Source organism: Felis catus, chromosome A1 (genome assembly GCF_018350175.1).
Source record: "Felis catus isolate Fca126 chromosome A1, F.catus_Fca126_mat1.0, whole genome shotgun sequence".
NCBI classification, from domain to species: Eukaryota; Metazoa; Chordata; class Mammalia; order Carnivora; family Felidae; genus Felis; species Felis catus.
The window spans coordinates 159,983,396-160,002,230 of NC_058368.1; the positions used below are offsets into that span (position 1 = coordinate 159,983,396).

An 18,835-nucleotide genomic window follows, 5' to 3' on the forward strand; every position below is an offset into this window, starting at 1 on the left:
TTCCCTTACCATCAGATCGGCAACAGAAGAAACTGGCCCTGATAAAGGACTAGGAATGGACTGACAAAGTCAAGAAACTGTAGGTTAGACTCTGGAAAGATAGGGAAGGAATGCTATAGGATACACTGATAAAAGGTAAACTGCTTTTCCACAGAAATATTAATAAAAGATTAAATGCCTGACATAGTAATACATAAACAAACAACTATATTTACTATGCTAAAGAACAAACATACTGCACTAAATTCTCATTTCAAGGCTTGTTCCCTCTCCTAATTACTGTTTTAAGATCAATACCATTCAAAAGGAGTTCTTTGGAGGAAGTTTTGAAAAAAGTTTTTGACAAATAATTATGGGGGAAATTCAGGGCTAACCTGATTGAATGCTCTGAAGTTTAACCCTAACCTATTTTTTCCTAGCTTTCTAGCTCTTTCTTCTCATTGTTAATTATATTTATATATGTACACCCATTTGACAAGCCTCAGGTTTCTGCACATGGAAATAATAAATATACTTAAGGATTACTATGAAGATTAAGAGATGTAAAGCATATAGTCTGATGTATTGTGAGAATTCAATACTAGTAGATATCAGAAATTAAAAAAAAAAAAAATTGGTCTTTTTCCTGAGTTCAAGACCAGAATCATTACTTCAAGTTCTGCTTTAAGCTGTTCTTCAGACTGTCATAATTATAAATACATAAAGTGTCTATGAATAACACCTATGATGTACTCAAGTTTTCAATACAAATTACTAACAAGGATAAACAGGGTGATTACTAATTGGTGCCATGTGCCAGAACCTGGATTCTCATTTAATCCTTTCATTTTTTTATAATAAATAAACTGAGGCTCAGAGAAAGATAAGTGAAGAAACCAAATACCAGTACTGTAACAAGTGTACAAATTATGAACACATGTGAAGAAATGAAAGAAAATTCAGAAAAATAAAATCCACTAATTTCTTAGTATAAGTGATTATTTTAAAGTAACTTTTTATATTTATGCCTTATGTACGTTGTCTACTTGCTCCTCCATACTCACCCAGTATCCATTTTGTTTGCCCTTTAGTATTGCATAACTGTTGTCCAGTTTTCATTGCTATACACCCACCCAGCTAAAGATTAGATTTCCTAGTCTATCTTTCAGCTACATGTGGCCATGTGAACAGGTTCCAGCCAACGGGATATGGCTAGAAGTGATGTGGGATTATTATGTCATAGCCTTAATAAAGTGGCTTGCCTTAAATCTGCCCCTACCCTATTTTGTTCCTGTGGTCTGAAAACGGCAACTAGTAGAGCAAAAAGAAGCTATGTACTAAGGATAGCAAAACTGTCCCACTAGTCACGGTAACTGAATAACCTCAAGGAATAGAGCTCACTTACCTGAGAGTGGAAAAGAAGTGACTATGTGAGCCCCTGTGTTTTGAGGTATCTAGTATATACAGCACTTTAACAGGTTCTCTACTTAACATACTATAATAACGTTTATGCAATAAACGCTTTTGAAAGAATAAATTCTATACATATACAATGTGAATTCACTGGCTCATCTCTTCAATTAACAGGAGTTTTTAGAAGAGACAAAATACCATGGTAAAAAGTAAAACTTATGAGAATCAAAGATATAAAGATGCATTGATTCCTGATTAAGGAACTAGAGGTAAGGGAAATGGAATCAAGGGCACGGCTTTATGGAAAGAGTCATCTTAGAACTCACTGGTAGTATTCCCCATAATTTTCCCTCTAGAGAATGAGTCATCTCTGAAGTAACTGATAATCCACTCTAAAGTTACTCAAAAATATATTCTTTATGTAACCTTCTCCAATTTCTTCAGGCACATCACTGTACCAACATATGTGTTCATGATATTTTGCTCATGTTATTATTCTTTCACAATATTACAATTATTTTTATGCATGTATCTCTACATCCTAGGATTCATTAAGTCAGGGACTTCATTTCTGTTATTTTTATAGACTGTTATCTACTTCAACAGGACTAGACAAACAATATGGAAACTAGTAGGTATTGAGGAAATACTTAAAACTAAGAAAATGAATTGGTGGCCAAAGGCAATGGCTCTCAAACTTTCTGGACTATGACTTATACATTTTATATCATGATGCAGTGCACACATGCACACGCATGCACACATAGGCATAAAAGTGTGACGAACTACTACTGTACAAGAGGCACACTGTATTTTCTATTCTAGTTTACACTATCCTCTCTCACTAAAAAAAGAACTGTTCATAATCCTCTAACATGCTGCAACTTACTATTTAAAATATATTACCCTAGAACAATCATTTAAAAAATGAGAAGAGTTTGGCGTCAGGCTCTGTGCTGACAGCTCAGAGCCTGGAGCCTGCTCTGGATTCTCTGTCTCCCTCTCTCTCTGCCCTTCCCCTGCTCATGTTCTGTTTCTGTCTCAAAAATAAATAAAAATATTTAAAAAAATTTTTAAATGATAAGAGTTCATCTAGATAACTAAGATCAGACTACCTTTAAGTTCTTTAAAATTACATTGTATTAGAAACTGTTATCCAGCTTATCTTTCACTATAAGCCATCAGATAAATATTAAAGGTTTGAGAAAATATGGAATGTATCTATCCATCTGTATGGTTCTGAAAACCAACTAATGTCACTGTTTGTTAGACACTGAACATCAACCCAACAGTTCCTTTTAGCATTCTAAATTACAAAATCAAGTCAAAATTTTACTATAAACTCACAATACAGTATGCTTCTACCACCTTAAAGTTTCCAGTTGCATAAATAAGAATAAAACTGCTAGAAACAGATGCTAGGAAGGGTCACATTTAGCATCACTAATTGCAAAGATGACTAGGTTTAGTCATGTTGAATATCAGGTAAAGACAGTAAACTCAAGAGTTTCTCTAATAAATATTCAGGGAGACAGATGAGAAATAAAGGCTACTATATATATTTGAAAGTTACTAAACAGTAGTTTCATAAAACACATAAAATCTGTTGTTAATGACATGACACAAATCTAATTCTGTAATTTATAACAAGTAGATAAAGCTTAACTGATGACATTTATGTTTTCCCCATAAGTATTTCCTACCATAAGTCTAATCTATGTAGAAATTACGACATTTCAAAATAAATGAGTGGGAGAATTTAGAAATTAAACTAGATTGCCCATGAGATGAAATGTGTTGAAGCTAGATGATGTGTACATGAGGGTTCATTTTACTACTGGTCACTACTTTTGCATATGCTTAAGATTATCCTCAACTTTTAAGTTAACAGTAATAATAAAATAAAATGACTATATTTAAAAGTTTAATTTTAAAGAGATTATCTAGGAACACCTTGGTGACTCAGTCAGTTAAGCGTCTGACTCTTGATTTCAGCTCAGGTCATGAGATCAGCCCCACATCAGGCTCCACATGTATGAAGCCTGCTTCAGATTCTCTCTCTCCCTCTGCCCCTTTCCCTCACTGGCGTGAGCTCGCTTGCTTGCTCCCTCTCTCTCCCTCTCCCTCTCTCTCTCTCTCTCTCTCTCTCTCTCTCAAATATTAAAGAAATAAACATTCAAGAGATTATCCATTTGATTAATTTGTTTTAAAAAAGATTTTCGAGGGGCTCCTGGGTGGCTCAGCCGGTTGAGCCTCCGATTGCAGCTCAGGTCATGATCTCATGGTCATGAGTTCAAGCCCCAAGCTTGGCTCTGAGCAGACACCTCAGAGCCTGGAGCTTACTTCAGATTCTGTCTCCCTCTCTCTCTTCCCCTCCCCCACTCACTCACACTCTCTCTCTCTCAAAAATAACCATTAAAAAAATTAAAAAACAAAGATTTTTGAAACATGTATTGTATATACTTTTTATTACTTTAATGAATACTACTACAAAAACTAAGTTCCCAGCACTATATGCTTTACTAACAAAGTTATTTATAGTATTTCATCACTCTGCAGATACCCATGGGAGTGTACTGCACACAACAGAAACCTCCACTTACTGTGAACCATTCAATTAAAAAAAATGTTTTAAGTAAAATCACCAAAGTAGTATAACATGACTAAGACAAACTACCAAACCCTAAGTCAATCCTTTGCTATAAAATACATACAAAAACGGTAATAAAGAAATTTACATTTTTTGTGCTCATGTACAACTAATTGTAATTCTTATAAAATTTCCTTTCATATACTTATTACTTCAGGATTTACTCATTTATAAATGGGAATATTGTAGTAGTTTGCATCAAATGGCAATAATCATATTATAATCTACTTCAAGCACAAAAATAATGGTCTCCTTTGAAGGAATTTAGACTGCAACTCCACTCTTCTCCAATGGCCCCATTTCTTTACATAATAGCTCTCCAGCACAGTATTTACTGCCATCTAACCAATCATTTTCCTGGGTATAAAAATTTCTCTTTGCTTTTTGCCTAAGCCTGTCAATATACCTCACCATCATAAAAGCCCCTTTATCAAGACTTTTAACACATAAAATCTAAGATCCCCAGGGTTTTACATGATCTCTTTAAAAAACAACAATAAAAAATTTCATTCTGACATTGGGCTTGATGTAGAACCTAACCATTTGTCTTACAATTAAACTTCTCTGTCTTCTACCTTCAAATTGATGCACGCTGTCATTCTGTTTGTATTGACTATAACCACCTGACACTGCCAATACTTGACTTAGGGGGCTGGGTGGCTCAGTCGGTTAGGCATCCGACTCTTGGTTTCATCTTAGGTCATGATCTCACGGTTCATGAGTTCAAGCCTTGTGGTGGGCTCTACACTGGCAGCACAGAGCCTGCTTGGAATTCTCTTTCTCTCCCTCTTGAAAGAAAAAAAGAAAAAAGAAAAAGAAAGGAAGGAGGGAGGGAGAGAAAGGAAGGAGGGATGGAGGGAGGGAAAGAAGGGGGGAGGGGGAGGGAGGGAGGGAAGGAGCTCCCCACTATTTTTGTGCCTTATGGCTCATCTCCGAGAGTTACTGTAGACATTGGATGCCAGAAACCAGTACTGTTTAGACAAAACTTTCCATGTCTTTGTACTTTAATCTCAATGATAACTTAGATCTCAATACATCCACACCAAAGAACTTTCAAATACAGTTTACAATTTACTTAAAGTTGACTAAGTAATCACCTCCTATCACAGTGACAGATAATATATCCTTAATTATAAACAGCAATTTTCTCAGTCATTCATACATTAAGAACTTGATTCTGGTACAATAAATTTCTAGACCATCTCCTTAAACCAGTGGTTCTGACCAGTCTATTCACATGAGCGATTTTCTCTCAGTACATGATGCATTTGGGGCTCTTGTGTGGCTCAGCTGGTTAAGCATCTGACTCTTGATTTCGGCTCAGGTTATGATCTCAAAGTTGTGAGACCAAGCCCATGTCTGCCTTCCAGTTGAGCGTGGAGCCTGATTGGGATTCTCTCTCTCTCTCTCTCTCTCTCTCTCTCTCTCTCTCTCTCTCTCTCTCCTTCTCTCCCTCCCTCCCCCGCTGGCACTTATTTGCATGCACACATGTGCTCTCTCTCTCTTCAAATAAACATTTAAAAAAATACACGTTGCATTTATTCAGCTATACTTCTTTTCTCTCCTTCCTTCATTTGGGACCAAACGTCAGAGTAAAGAACTGCAAAGGTAGCAGGTCCAACACATCCTCTTTATTAGGAACTTATACTTCTTTATTGGGGGACTATGACCTCTGCAAAAACTTTCCTCTCCATCCCACTACTGAATATATACCATTTGTTCTCCCTTTCTTTCCAAACTACATCATTTCTTATCATCAAGATTACAAAAGTTGAAGAGCTCCATGAAAACTTTCCCTATAGCCTATTATTTACTCCAGTAATTCCATTTTCTTTCACCTCACTTGTATACCTATATGTTCCATGAATTTGAGTATATTCACTTCACTGTGCGTTAATACCTAGCTATTCCATTATCACCTCTAAATCATAATAATCTTTCTTCAAGTTGATTTATAATTTTTAAATATGGCAAGATACTGAATGATTCCAGATAAATAGCTTCTCCTATATGCACATGAACTTAATATGCATACAAATCTTCTGGGAATCTTGTTAAAATGAAAATTCTGATTCAGTATATCTGGGACACAGGAGAACTTTTAGGGTGAAAAAATCATTCTGTATAGTAATGGGGTGGAGGATAAATGATTCTGTGCATTTGTCAAAACTCATAAAACTGTACATCACAGAGAAAATGTAATATATGCAAATTAAAAAAAAATCAACCCATGTGACTGACGAACACAGAATGGAATGTAAACTGTGCCAAATGAATCTAACTTTATTACAAATTTATGACAACCACACTGAAGGGGGTGGGAGGAAGAAGCTAACTTTAGTAACTTTAGAAAACAGTGTTTTGACTAGAAACTGTAAAGCTAAATATATTACCAACTGTGTAAATACGATACATAAACACTGTATTCTAGCTGATAATTTTTTTCCTCTGGGAGTATGGCCTAAAAATTCTGAAACTGCTTTACCTGTATATGAGCTTGAAGTGCATGATGGGATGGTGGATGGTAGGAGCCAGCTTTCTCTCTGAAGGAGATTGAAGTTATAAAGGAGCAAGAAAGGAAGGTTAGGATGAATCCTGTAGTACAGAATTAGAGTTGGAGACATCAGTACGAACTCATGTTTACCTTAACATGCATACTGATAGACACTGAAACTACAGATAGGCAGATATAGGTAGTTTAGTATACATACATATACTACATAGCTCTGTCTGCTTTTTCCACTAAGAGGACCTGGAAGCAGTGATAACTGCACAGTAACGAGCATACCTAGCACCCAAACCTTGGTTTCTAATACCCTTGTCTCCAACAAAAGGATCCAGAGCTCTTTGGAAAACTGGCTGGTTCTAGAGCAAAAGGATAGAAGTATGTAACAAGGATACAGTGGCCAACTTGAAAGTCAGTTCCCAATGGGCAAGGCTAGGATAACCTGAGCAATAGAATAAGTAATTTACTGGATTATAATCCGAAGTATAAAATGAAAGTCCAGGCTCATATAAATGAATGACTGAATAAATCGAAGAGAAGAGTTCTTTACAGAAGAATTCTATTTAATATATGTAGATAGTCCCTCCCTGCAGGAGATGGAACTTAATTCCAACCTTCCCCCCAGCCATGTGAGAGACGGTTGGACATATAGTACCTTGCTTCCAAAGAATACAGTATGGAAGGAAAAAAACAGTAACTTTAACTGGAGAAGTATGGCAAATATTACATTGGCTAAATGATGAAGGTTAACATCATCAGTAATATCATGTGGCTATTAATGCTTCCCATACTATGTGACTAGAAGAGCACTTCATCTCTGTGATATTCTTTCTAAAAACTGATAACCCCAGTTTACCCTAATAAAACATCAGAAAAATTTAAATTGGGGGATATTCTACAGGATACCTGGCCAGCACTTATCAAGACTGTTAAGGATATCAAGGAAAGACACAAACTCTCACAGACCAGAGGATACTGGGGACAGTTGACAACTAAATGCAACATGGTACCCTGGATTGAATCCTGGAACAGAAGTGGCATTGATGGAAAAACCAATGAAATCCAAGTAAAGTGTGGAATTTAGTTAGTAGTTTTTTAAAAAAGATTTTTAAAAATGGCTAAAAATCTGGTTTCCCCTTCTGGAGAGTAGGAATCATAATACTGCATACATCACAGGAATTTTATGAGAATGAACTATGATAAATTCATGTAATACACTGTGCACTATGTGCACCATGCCTGCCTCAGTAAGAATAAGAGCTCAATAATTACTGCATGCCATTAATATTGTTTCAAGAGATATGAAATGTATTCAACCTCTTGCTGGCATGGGCCATGACACCATCTTTTGGGGGTTCCGGGGGAGGGGGGGGGCAGAATGCATGTGTAATAACAACAAGTTCAGTAACAAAAAAAAAATAGCAAGGCACTGAATGACTCCAGGCAAAAAGCTTCATCTACATACATATGAATTTAATACGAACACGTTATCACTTGCGAATCTTGTTAAAATGAAGATGGGGGAAGTCCAAGGTTGTACATTTCAAACAAGCTCCCAGGTGATGCTACTGGTCCAAGGACCACAACTGGAGCTTTAACTTTTCTATTTATGTATTTTTTTTAATTTTCTGTAAAAAAAGGTAAGAAAAATTTTTCCATCTATTCTTTATCTCTTCACCACAAAGAAATACTCTTTATTTTTAAATACAGAACTGTACCAGATATAACCTACCAGTCACCAAGTCCTTAAACAACTATGTAAACAGTATAAAAAGGGGCAATTACAAATTAATGTCTGTCTCCACACTATCTCATGCCTATGCAGATAAAAGTAATGTATTTGAAAGTCAAATCATATACAGTTGTCTTATCCTTACCAGTTATAAGTAAACACTTTATAGTAATCTAGATTAACAACCATCCTAGGAAACACTATGAAAATTTTAATTCAATACATTCTACTTAGAAAGAGAGTAACCTATTGCTAAAGCTCCTGGAAAATGGTTTACTGAATTTTCAAAATGTGAGAAATGATCTTAGATTAAGTAGCACATACAGAATATTTGAGGAAAGAAAAAACTAACAGGAAAAGATGAAGACAGTATATACAGAGCTGAAAAACAGGGATTAACAGAATATGGCATAAAAGAGCTATACTTTCCTGCAAATAATGACATCATGGGAAAATGTTTCTTAGCACAACCTTTTGAAATTTATGAATGAACTGAGGGGCTCCTAGGTGGCTCAGTCAGTTAAGTGCACACCTCGTGATGTCGGCTCAAGTCAAGATCTCAAGGTCAGTGGGATCCAGCCCCATGTGGGGCTCTGCAGTGACACTACAGACCCTGCTTGGGATTCTTTCTCTTTCTCTCTCTCTCTCTCCCCCTCTCTCTCTGCCCCTCTTCCACTTGCTCTTTCTGTCCCAAAATAAATAAACATTAAAAAAAAAATTAAGAATGAATTCTTTTTTTAAAACGGAGATAAATGCAAAGAAACTTAGAAAATACCATTTTAACTAGTATTGTCTTTAAAAATTATTCAAATTTACTTAGTGAAAAAAACTGTTTTGATGCAAGAAAACTTTCTGGAATGTGTGTACATAAATGCAATGTTTCCAAAAATGGTATACCACAATAGTTTTCAACACGACACTAACAAATAAATATATGGTAAAAAAACCAACATGGCCTGTGTCTAAGTTAACTTTAACTTGGGTGTTCCTTAAATTTAACAGGTCCTAGGGGTGCCTAGGTGGCTCAGTAGGTTAAGCCTCTGACTTTGGCTCAGGTCATGATCTCCAGGTTCTGGAGTTTGGCCCCGCACCGGGCAGGCTCCATGCTGATAGCTCAGAGCCTGGAGCCTGCTTAGGATTCTGCGTCTCCCTCTTTCTCTGCCCCTCCCCTGTCATGCTCTGTCTCCCTCTTCTTCAAAAATAAATAAACATCAAAAAAAAAATTAACAGGTCCTTTAGACTACAGGGCTTCTGAAAGTCTTTTAAAAAGCCTTTTAAGAACTGTGAGTTTCTACAAAAGGAGACTTTCAGTTGCAAACTTTTCATTGATAGTATTTCCTACTTAATAGTTATACAAAACACTTTAAAAGTTGAAATCCAAAGAATTTTAAGAGTAAGGTTGATAAAGCTCAACTGCCAGACATACATTAAGTGTAAATGCTTAAGACCACTGTAGCACATCACCAACAATTTCCCTCACTCTAAAAATTTTTCAAGAGCATAGTTTGCTAATCAAAGTGACTCAAATACATAATCAAATTTACATGAACAATTCTAGATTATTAAAAATTTAATCTGCAGGCCAAGGAGAGAAATTCTTCTGAGGATTAAGCATGTAGTAATCATCTAAAAATTAGCAAAATGTGACTATATATTTCTGGTCTTCATCCACAAATCTATTTCTGTATTAAATCATCATTCAAGAGAACTTTAAAATAAAAAGTCTAACTAGGATTTGGAAAACATGGGGGGGGGGGGAGGGACTGTTTTTGTTTTTTTCTCAAATCCACACAGCTGGGAATTGATGCTTTGAAATCTTCCAATATCATCTTTAGAAAGCTTAACTTCAGTTATATAATAAACTTTATGCTGAGTTTAAACTGATGTGCAGGTGCATCCTGACCCACATTTCTTAGTAAATAGTTTCAAAATTGTCAGTTATAGCATAGCCAAAGAGACATCTTCCTGTGTATTCTTCCTCCTTTCAGTCAATGGTCATAGATACCTTTCCACATGACAAGAATAAAAAAAACTTTCAGTAGAAAGCTAATTATACCAACCAAAATTGTCAAATGGCTACTTGCTTAATTTTATTTCATGAAACAAATGGAACCTCCACAAAGAAAAAAAAAAAATCTAAAGCACAAGTACATTTAAAACTTCTAGCTAATAAAAATCAAATTTTACCTTAAAAACTATTTACAATGTATATCAACTTTAAAAGCACAGCATATTTCTCCTCTTTCAACCCTATATTAATATTCATAGTTACATTTTGTTTCTGCAAGAAATCCCCCTACATATAAATTCATATCCTCACTCTTAACTAGGCACAATCTCCCTTCTCTGTACTGCCTTAATATAAAAACTTTTTTTCTGGGGTGAGGGGTGATGGTGACTGAGGGTTGGTAACAATGACACTAGAGCAAAGGAAAAGGATAGCATAACACCAATAAGGAAGAAAATGAAAGCAAATTAGAAGCAGGTCTCCCTCCTTCTGATAAACACCAAGGCAGTTGCAAGAACAAGATAACTTGCTTCCCAGAAGCACATAAAACTTATACACTAGAAATAATGACTCAGAATAATTAGAGAATATGATTTGCAATTATTTTAAATAAGTATACATATAAAAGATTGCTTTAAGTGAATTTGATTTCACAGGGTTTTTTTTTTTTTTTTTCACTTTATACTACCAAATCTGACTTACCACTACTCCTTTTTTGCTTTGGATATGGCAGCAAAATACATAAAACATGATTGGAGCAATAAGGGCTCACAGCGTAAAAGCACAAGATCTATCTGAATACTCAACTATAAGATTTACTCTCACGAGTCTTATTTCCTATTTTGTGAGTAGTTTATTAAATTCCTGGGTATTCTCTAGATATTTCTGTTAACCATTTCATTGCTCACTGATGAATAGAAGAATGTGGACAAGGTGACTCTTCTAATCACTTAATACAGTCAATACAGCTATAGAGATATGAATCAAAGATGAGATTCACAACTCTTATAATTTAACCTCTCAACTCTGGTGATTCTGGAACTCCATTGTCTGATACGTTATTATACTTTGTAAATTAAGTGGTAGGATGAAACTTCAAAATCATTTAAGTCTTTTTTTTTTACAGTTGAGAAAGAAGTTAACACAGAGTTGTCAACTCAGGTTTTGTAATGTTGATACCATACCTATTCAACTAAATAATGCTGCTTTCCATAACTGCTCTTTTTTCTCTATGATGTTCTTGTTATCTAAATAGTCTGCCTGTGAAAGCTGATAAACCCTACCTAACATGACCAGAAAATACCAAGTTTCAAGTCAAATACTTATACCACTGCTTCATTTTCTCATTTTCTATCCAACATTTTTTCTGAAACCCTCCCAACTGCCAAAACTTTCCTGTTTCTTGTCCATCACATTTCTCCACTACTGTAATTTAACGTTCCAGTTATGTGGTATCCTATGGTACATAAAACATGATGCTAATTATAATAAGCAAATATTGAGTGCTCATTATATCGGGAACTATTTTAAGACCTGTACATAGAACACCTCACTTATTCTCAATTTTAAATAAAATAAACAATATTGTAATACCCATCTGTAAGTGAAAAACCAAAACCTCAGAGGTAACATAATTTTCCCTGATACTGCTAATAAGGAGAACTGGGAAAAGTAATCAGGTAGTCTGACTCTAATGCTCACATTCCTGATCTCTACTGATAAGTACACATAACTATGTGGGCTGTATCAATGTGCAGATAACTCAAAATTAGGGGGCTACGGAAGAATTTAAAGAGTCTTTGTATTTAAGAGGTTTCTTACACATTCAAACAGCTTAATATGGCTTATTCCCATTAACTATATCTTCTTTGCAAAGACATGGCCCAAGTTACTCATTCGTATATAATTAAAACTCAAATTTAAAAAGAAAATAGAGGAGAAAAAGGGTTGCAACAATACTTTAACAGATGTCCAGAACGGTGTTGCCCAAAAGAACTTTTGCAGTGAGGGAAAGGTTTTCTATGTGCACAATACACCATGGTAGCCATTAACCACATATGGCTTTAAGCACTTGAACTGTGTTGAGCATGACTGTGTAAATGAATTTTGAATATTCTGTAATTTTAAATAGTTTAAATTTAAATAGCAATATGTGGCTAGTGGCTCCTATACTGCACAGGACAGGTATAGAAAACAAAATCCTGGGAAAAAGTAAGTAAAGAACTTCTTGCTGCCTTTATTTGGAGAGTGCACTAATAGGCAAATCAATTTAAATGTTTCTTTTTACTTGCTCTAGTTCATTAATTGACCCAAACAATATAAACCACCAAAGAGATTTAAGTCACCTAAACTTTCTGTATTTAAATTCTTCTTTGTACATCTCAATGAAAAAAAAAAAATGAAAACCTGTATTATCGACAAAGCGTATGAGACACTTTTAACTGTTTGGATAACTAAGAGGAAGAATTTGATCTGAAAACTCTGCCACCTATTAGGAAAACTAAAGAGTCACACAAGTTTTACATTCTCTTCATAATACATACTTGATAATAAAGTGCTTACCTTGATTCTCCACTACTGTTTCTAACACTTTCTTCATCGCTGTGTCCATTCATTGTAAATATCAAGAAGTTTTAAAATAAAACACAAATCTTCCCAGTTAAAAAGATGAATACAAATATGAACTCCTTAAACATCAAAAATTCACAGATGAATTCTTTCCAACATTCACAGGCTTCCTGGGGCCCTTTTGATTCACCTAAAAAAAAAATATTAAGAAAGTTAAGAAAATATCCTGTAGAAAAAAAGATAAATCCATCTATTTAGAACTTATACAAACCTACCTAGGCCAATTAAATTAGAGATGATAAGGAAGGAGTAGGAGTCTTTCACTCAAAATGCTTAGGCTTCTACTAACTACACTCCTGCCTACTTACTAGAATTTAGCACACTATTGCTTATTTTTGACAGACGAAATTAAAATATTTGTGGAATGACAAAACTTTTAGACTAAAACTGTGTGCCAATACACATATATACACATTATAGATAAACAGATAACTAAAGCAAAGTGGTAGTACATAACCTATACATACATGTATATGTTTCCCAAGAACCGAAAATGAAGTCTTAATGGATACTTGGTCAAACAAATGAAGGGGGAAAAACTTAATCAAGCACTAATTCCTATTACCAAGAACTTCTTGTACTTGAGTGAGAAAAAGTTTTGAAAATGCTCACGTTAAGAACAGAATAAAAGGATATCACCTAATCTTAGCGAAAAATGTATAGGTCAAAACAATTGTGTTCTTTCACAGGTAAACCGAGAGTGGAGTGATAAAATTTAAATAATATTTATCCAGTTTGGGCTTGCAGAGTTCCATTCAAAAACAACAACAAAAAAGGTAATATACACTAGGATTATTTAAGAAAAGGGGCTTGGGGTAGAAATCATGAGCCAAGACACAGCATTTCCACCTTTCAAGATTTCAGCACAACAGTGGAGAGTCACCTACAAGCCATCCACGAATAAACAAAGGAGATCTCTGGCAGGGGAGGGAGAGGAAGAAGCGGGGGAAGGAGACGTCAGATCCTTCCCCAGCCAGAAAGTACCGAGACAGGCGACTGAAAGCAGAGCTGTCCGCCGACCTCAGCAAAGAGAATTTACTCCTACGATTATTTCCACTCCACAAAAAAGAGGGGGAAAATATGCTGTTGCCAACTCAATCAGAGCAAACTCTGCATCTTCATTGGGATTGTAATTCTCCAGAGACTACAGTCCAGTAGACTCTTTGCAAGAACTGGTCATCCAAAAAGTAACCATTCCACGCAACATTTATTCTTAACGCTAAATATTAATTCCAACTAGTCAAAGAGCTTTACACCATAAAACAATTAGGTCTTAAAAATCTAGCTACTTAATAAACCGCCTCTCTTTCTCGAAAGTCTCTCTTCATCGAGAAAGTTCACTCATCTTTTCGTTATTTCCTTTTCACCTTCCTTTCGCCCCTCAAAATGGCTTTCTCCGTACATTGTAACTTCCTTCCCCCCCCCCCCCCCCCCATCTTCCCTGTCGGAGTAAGTCCTCTTTCTGAGACCCTTCTCACAACCTTAAGTTTCGAAGCTCCAAGCGCACGCAGCTCCCTGGTGCCTTTCACGCGTCTTAACAATGACTCTTCCCTAAGTGGCTAAACCTCTTCAATCTTCCTTCTCTGCGCCCCGTCTTTTCACAGTTGCTTCACTCCTGCTAAGTTTTCAAAGCGGTACTCGAAAGGAGGTTGGAAACCTCCCCCCTCCCTCATCTATACTTCGCAGCTTCGCTTCAAGCAGCCTCCCAACCAGACGCACACGACCCCACTCCAGCCCCGTCCTTCTCTCGGCCTTCATCCCGGTCCCAGAGTCTCTCTTCCCGCCTCAAACTTCCCGCAGACCCGCCCCGCGCCCTCCCGGGCTCGCCCGGGCCGCCGCCCCCTCCCCCTCCCCGCCGCTCCCCACGTGCTGGAAGCCCGGGTCGCGGCGGGACCAACGCACCGGGCAAGTGCTTGCCGCTCGAGCCTTGCAGCTCTCCCCTCGCGGCCCGGCCAGCCCCAAGCCGAGGAGGCCCGGGCTCGACTGCCCAGCTGCCCGCCCGTCCTGCGCGAGGATGCGCTCCTCGGCGCCGGCCTGCGCTCAGCACTCACACGCCCCCTGTGCTCCGAACCCGTCAGCCACCGCCGGCCCTCGCAGAGCGGCCCGGCCTTCGCCCGGCGCCCGGCCGCTGGGCCGCCGCCCGGGCACCGCGCCGCCCCCGCCCTCCGCCTGGCCGGCTCCCGTCCTCCCCGCCACATCCTGACCCGCCCGCCACCCCCTTTCTTACCGGCGGGCGTGCAGGCTTCGCGGGGCGGAGAGAGCCCACTCGGATCAGCGGCCTCCCCCGCGCCCGGGCCCGCGGTCTCCGCCGCTGAGTGAGTCCTCGGGCTCCGGGCGTCTCGGGGTAAGCCGGAGTCCGCGAGGGGGAGGGGGAAGGGGAAGGACGCGGAGGGGAAGGGGAAGCCCCGGGCCGCGGCACCAACGCGCGATCCCCTGCGGAGCGGATCCAACAATCAATTCATTATTGAAGCACCAACGGCGAAGGCAGCAAAACCGAGAAGTAACGAGCCGTCGTCGTCGCCGCGGCCACGCGCGCGCTCCCGCTCCCGCCGCTTATCGGCTCCCGGCAGCCGCCATGACGCCGAGAGAGCGAGCGCAACCGTCTCCGTCGTAGCCGCCTCCGCCGCCACCACCACCGAGGTCGTCGTCGCCTCCGCCTCCCGCGCGACGTAAGCGCCTCTGCTCACTCCCCTTCCCCACTCGGCGCGAGGCGGGCCGGCGGGCGAACGGGCGCGCGCACGCCGAACACCTCCGGCTGGCGCGCGGACGGTGGGAGGGGCTACGTTGTGGAGCCGTGGGGTGTAGAAGGAAAGCTATTGGTGCTGTGCGGGCGGAGAGTGAGGCGCGCACGCTCACGGTTGGGGGCGCGCACGCCGGCCGCGCGGAGGCCGCAGGACTCTGGACACGGCCGTGGGCTGCTGATCCTTGCTCCGGCGCCCTCCCTTAGAGGCCCGGAATTGAATTCCGGGAAGTGGGAGCTGCAGGCCCGCTCCGTGCGGGTATGGACGCTGCTGTCACTTGGAACGTTGCGCAAGGACCTCGCGGCGAAGAGACTGAGAAGCTATCTGGGAAGCGGGCGGGGGGAAGGGGGGCTAGGGAAGTGCTAAAAACCACATTGGGCCTGGGGGTGCAGCGGGAGGGCCGAGGTGGATACGCGGAGGGAGCAGGGTCTTGCGTGGGGTCCGGTTGCCTAGGCCTCGAATCGCATCTCCCTCGGGCTCCCGGACCAGACAGAGCGCCTGTCCGGAGGGGTGTGGAGGGGCTGTGCGTCACACCAGGCAGCCTGGGAACCCAACTGTTGGGCAACTGTGGTCACCTCCCGCCGCCTACTACGCTTAGGCGACCTGCGACACAGGCTCCCTCGGGGTGGGGGGGTGGGGGGTGGCTGTTGATCCGAACGGGCGGGGCACCTGAGGAGACGGAGAAAAATAGAGACGGGGTTATTGACCTCCTATAACTCTTCTTCATTTGTGGGTATCCCTTGCCTGGTTCAGGAAAAAGCTTTTACTACCTTTCTAAGTCCCTGGAGGGCGGGGTGGAGGTTGCGGTGCCAACTCGCAACAGAAAAACAACTCAAGGGACGTTGGTAACTGTGTCAGTTTAACCTGCCGCAATTTAGTTGACGGTTTCTTTCATAACTGTAACTGCGGGCCTGTTACAAACCTTTAGAAATGTCGACGGAAACACTTTTCAAGCCTGGTGGTGTCCCATTTCACTCTGTTTGAAAGCATTTTTAAAATCAAAATTGTTTTATGCTTTATTTCCAGTCCATTGATCAGTCTTGAATCAATCGAGGTTAATGATAAAACTCTCTAATCCTATTCTCCAGTGATTGGATTTGGTGCAAAGGCCTCCCATCCAAGCCAAATGAGTTTGAATGTGGTAGCTCCATCCCCAAAATAATGATTTTCTCCTGTGGGAAATATTCATGTTTTAGTCTACCAGCTGTTGAAATAGTTTGGTTTAAAGCCTTCAAAAAGATCTCAAAACGTATCTCCAAATACCTGTTCGTTATATGGAAGAGTATTCATTCACCCTTTGGGAGTAGGGAAGGACAAACAGGTGCACATGGTCTACTCACAAAAATATTAATGACTGGTAAAATGTAACACTACCATAATTTGCAAAATGATGTATGCCTCAGTCTATTTTTCTTTTTTCCTAGTTGTTAAATAGTTCTAATGCTGGATTGTGAAGAATGATAGAATCATAACAAATATCCATTTCTGAAGTCCCTAAAAGTAGGAACTGCTAGTTTTTAATATTATGCTTTGAAAATATAAAGATGCCTTATTGATAGGGGCTTCTTGTGCCTCTAATCTCTCTTGGATTACTAGAGTGGTAAGTAAAAAGAAAAAGGCCCAGAAAAACAGTAACCATTGCAGTAACCATTCTGAATCATCAGAAGTATGATTCAGATAATAAAGTCTTCAGTTATAACTGTACTGTAATTTGTCATTATCTTACAAAAACAATTGTATGAACTTACTCTTTTTTTTTTTTTGAAAGCATATAGCAAATGTTTTTAAACTATTGATTGCTATTCGGATGTGATAGACTACATATAAACACTAGACACTTCGGATTTTTTTGCAAAAAAAATAAATTTATAAGAAAGTATTGAACCTTGGAGATTTATATTTCTGGTAAAATCATAATATACTTTATGACTCCACAGAATTTTAGAATGACTGTTGAGAATGTGAAGAAATAACAAGGTAAGTGGAAAATGGGAACACTCTTGCCAGTTAAGTTTTTTAAGTTATTTGATAAATAAAGCAAGTGTATTTTTTTGATATTTGATATTTGTTATCTGTACAGTTAAATTTTTAGGTTCACTTTGTTTGAACAAACTTTGTCTTTATTGGTACTAAAAAGACAGTTGATAATCTCAGCACATGACTAGCAAAATCCTGAAAATTAATGTCAACCAGGAAGTCTTTATTATTTCCTGTTTGAGAAATTCCATATTCTTTGGAAAGCATATTACTTTTACAAAATCTAGGATAGCCCTTTGTGGGTCCTTGATTCTGATATGCTTTACTGGGACTAGTTACTGATGGGTATCCGTAGGTGAAGGTAGATTGAGAAACATACAGAATTGCAAGATGTTCAACATAAAGACAATGGTAACTCTTGTTTTTCTCATAAATGTTTTGGATGCCAAGATAGAATTTTAATTCCATAATTATGTTCTTGTTGCCTAGAGAATTTGTGTTTGAGAAGCTGCTAAAACAATCAGAATAGTATTAAAATAGCTTAGAATCTAAACCTATGTCATCATCCCCCAGATCCTTGCCAAACAGAGGAATAGCTTTCCAAATATGATACTTAAATTTACAGAGCCCTCTATAAATAGAACCCAGGAAATTCTAAGTCACCTTATAGTGAATATTTACATTTTCTATTTTCTTAATCATTAAAATTCTAGAACAGGAGCTGTGGTTCCCAGCGTTGGACAAGGGGCAGGAGTCTGTACCCAGGAAGTTTTTTTTCCTAAAGATACATATTGGGCACTCCCTTCCCTTCTCTGATGCACAGAAATTTCTAGGTTCTGGATAGTGTTTAGAAATTTTTTCTGACATCCACCAACATCTCATTTGCCATGTTTATGGCCATTGCATTTGGGTTATTTTTACTGATAAATTCTTGAATCACAAGTTAAATTTCAAATGAAAGTTTTAAGAGGCGATACTAAGGGGCAACAATATATAAAGTCTAACCATTGGAGTATATATGAAGATTCTACCTCCTCTAATTTCAAAGTTAAGTGTACACATGGCAAAAAGTTTAGCTACTAATATCAAATTGGTACATTGATGCTGTATCATTCCTCACCTGCAGATTCTTTATTGTCCATTTTACCTCATGTATGTTGTCTTCAGCCTTTCTCTTAATCCTCACTATGTTTATTTAGGC

At 38.9% G+C, this 18,835-nt stretch overlaps 1 protein-coding gene across 4 annotated transcripts in view; it reads right to left on the reverse strand.

Moving 5' to 3' along the window:
- The window catches only part of CHD1 (chromodomain helicase DNA binding protein 1), a 76,660-nt gene extending 61,021 nt beyond the window's left edge, over positions 1-15,639 (reverse strand). Inside the window, exons 1-3 of one of the 4 annotated variants that reach the window (XM_045034085.1) lie at positions 15,144-15,639; positions 12,851-13,046; positions 6,528-6,585 (exon numbers count right to left, since the gene is read on the reverse strand). In XM_045034085.1, the coding sequence (XP_044890020.1) occupies positions 6,528-6,585; positions 12,851-12,899 (107 nt within the window). In that variant the 5' untranslated portion in view covers positions 12,900-13,046; positions 15,144-15,639. Of the gene's footprint in view, positions 1-6,527; positions 6,586-12,850; positions 13,047-14,397; positions 14,674-15,143 lie in introns of those variants that run through there. The other 3 variants (XM_023258732.2, XM_045034086.1, XM_045034090.1) reach the window with 3 other exon arrangements.
- Positions 15,640-18,835: the final 3,196 nt, after the last annotated feature.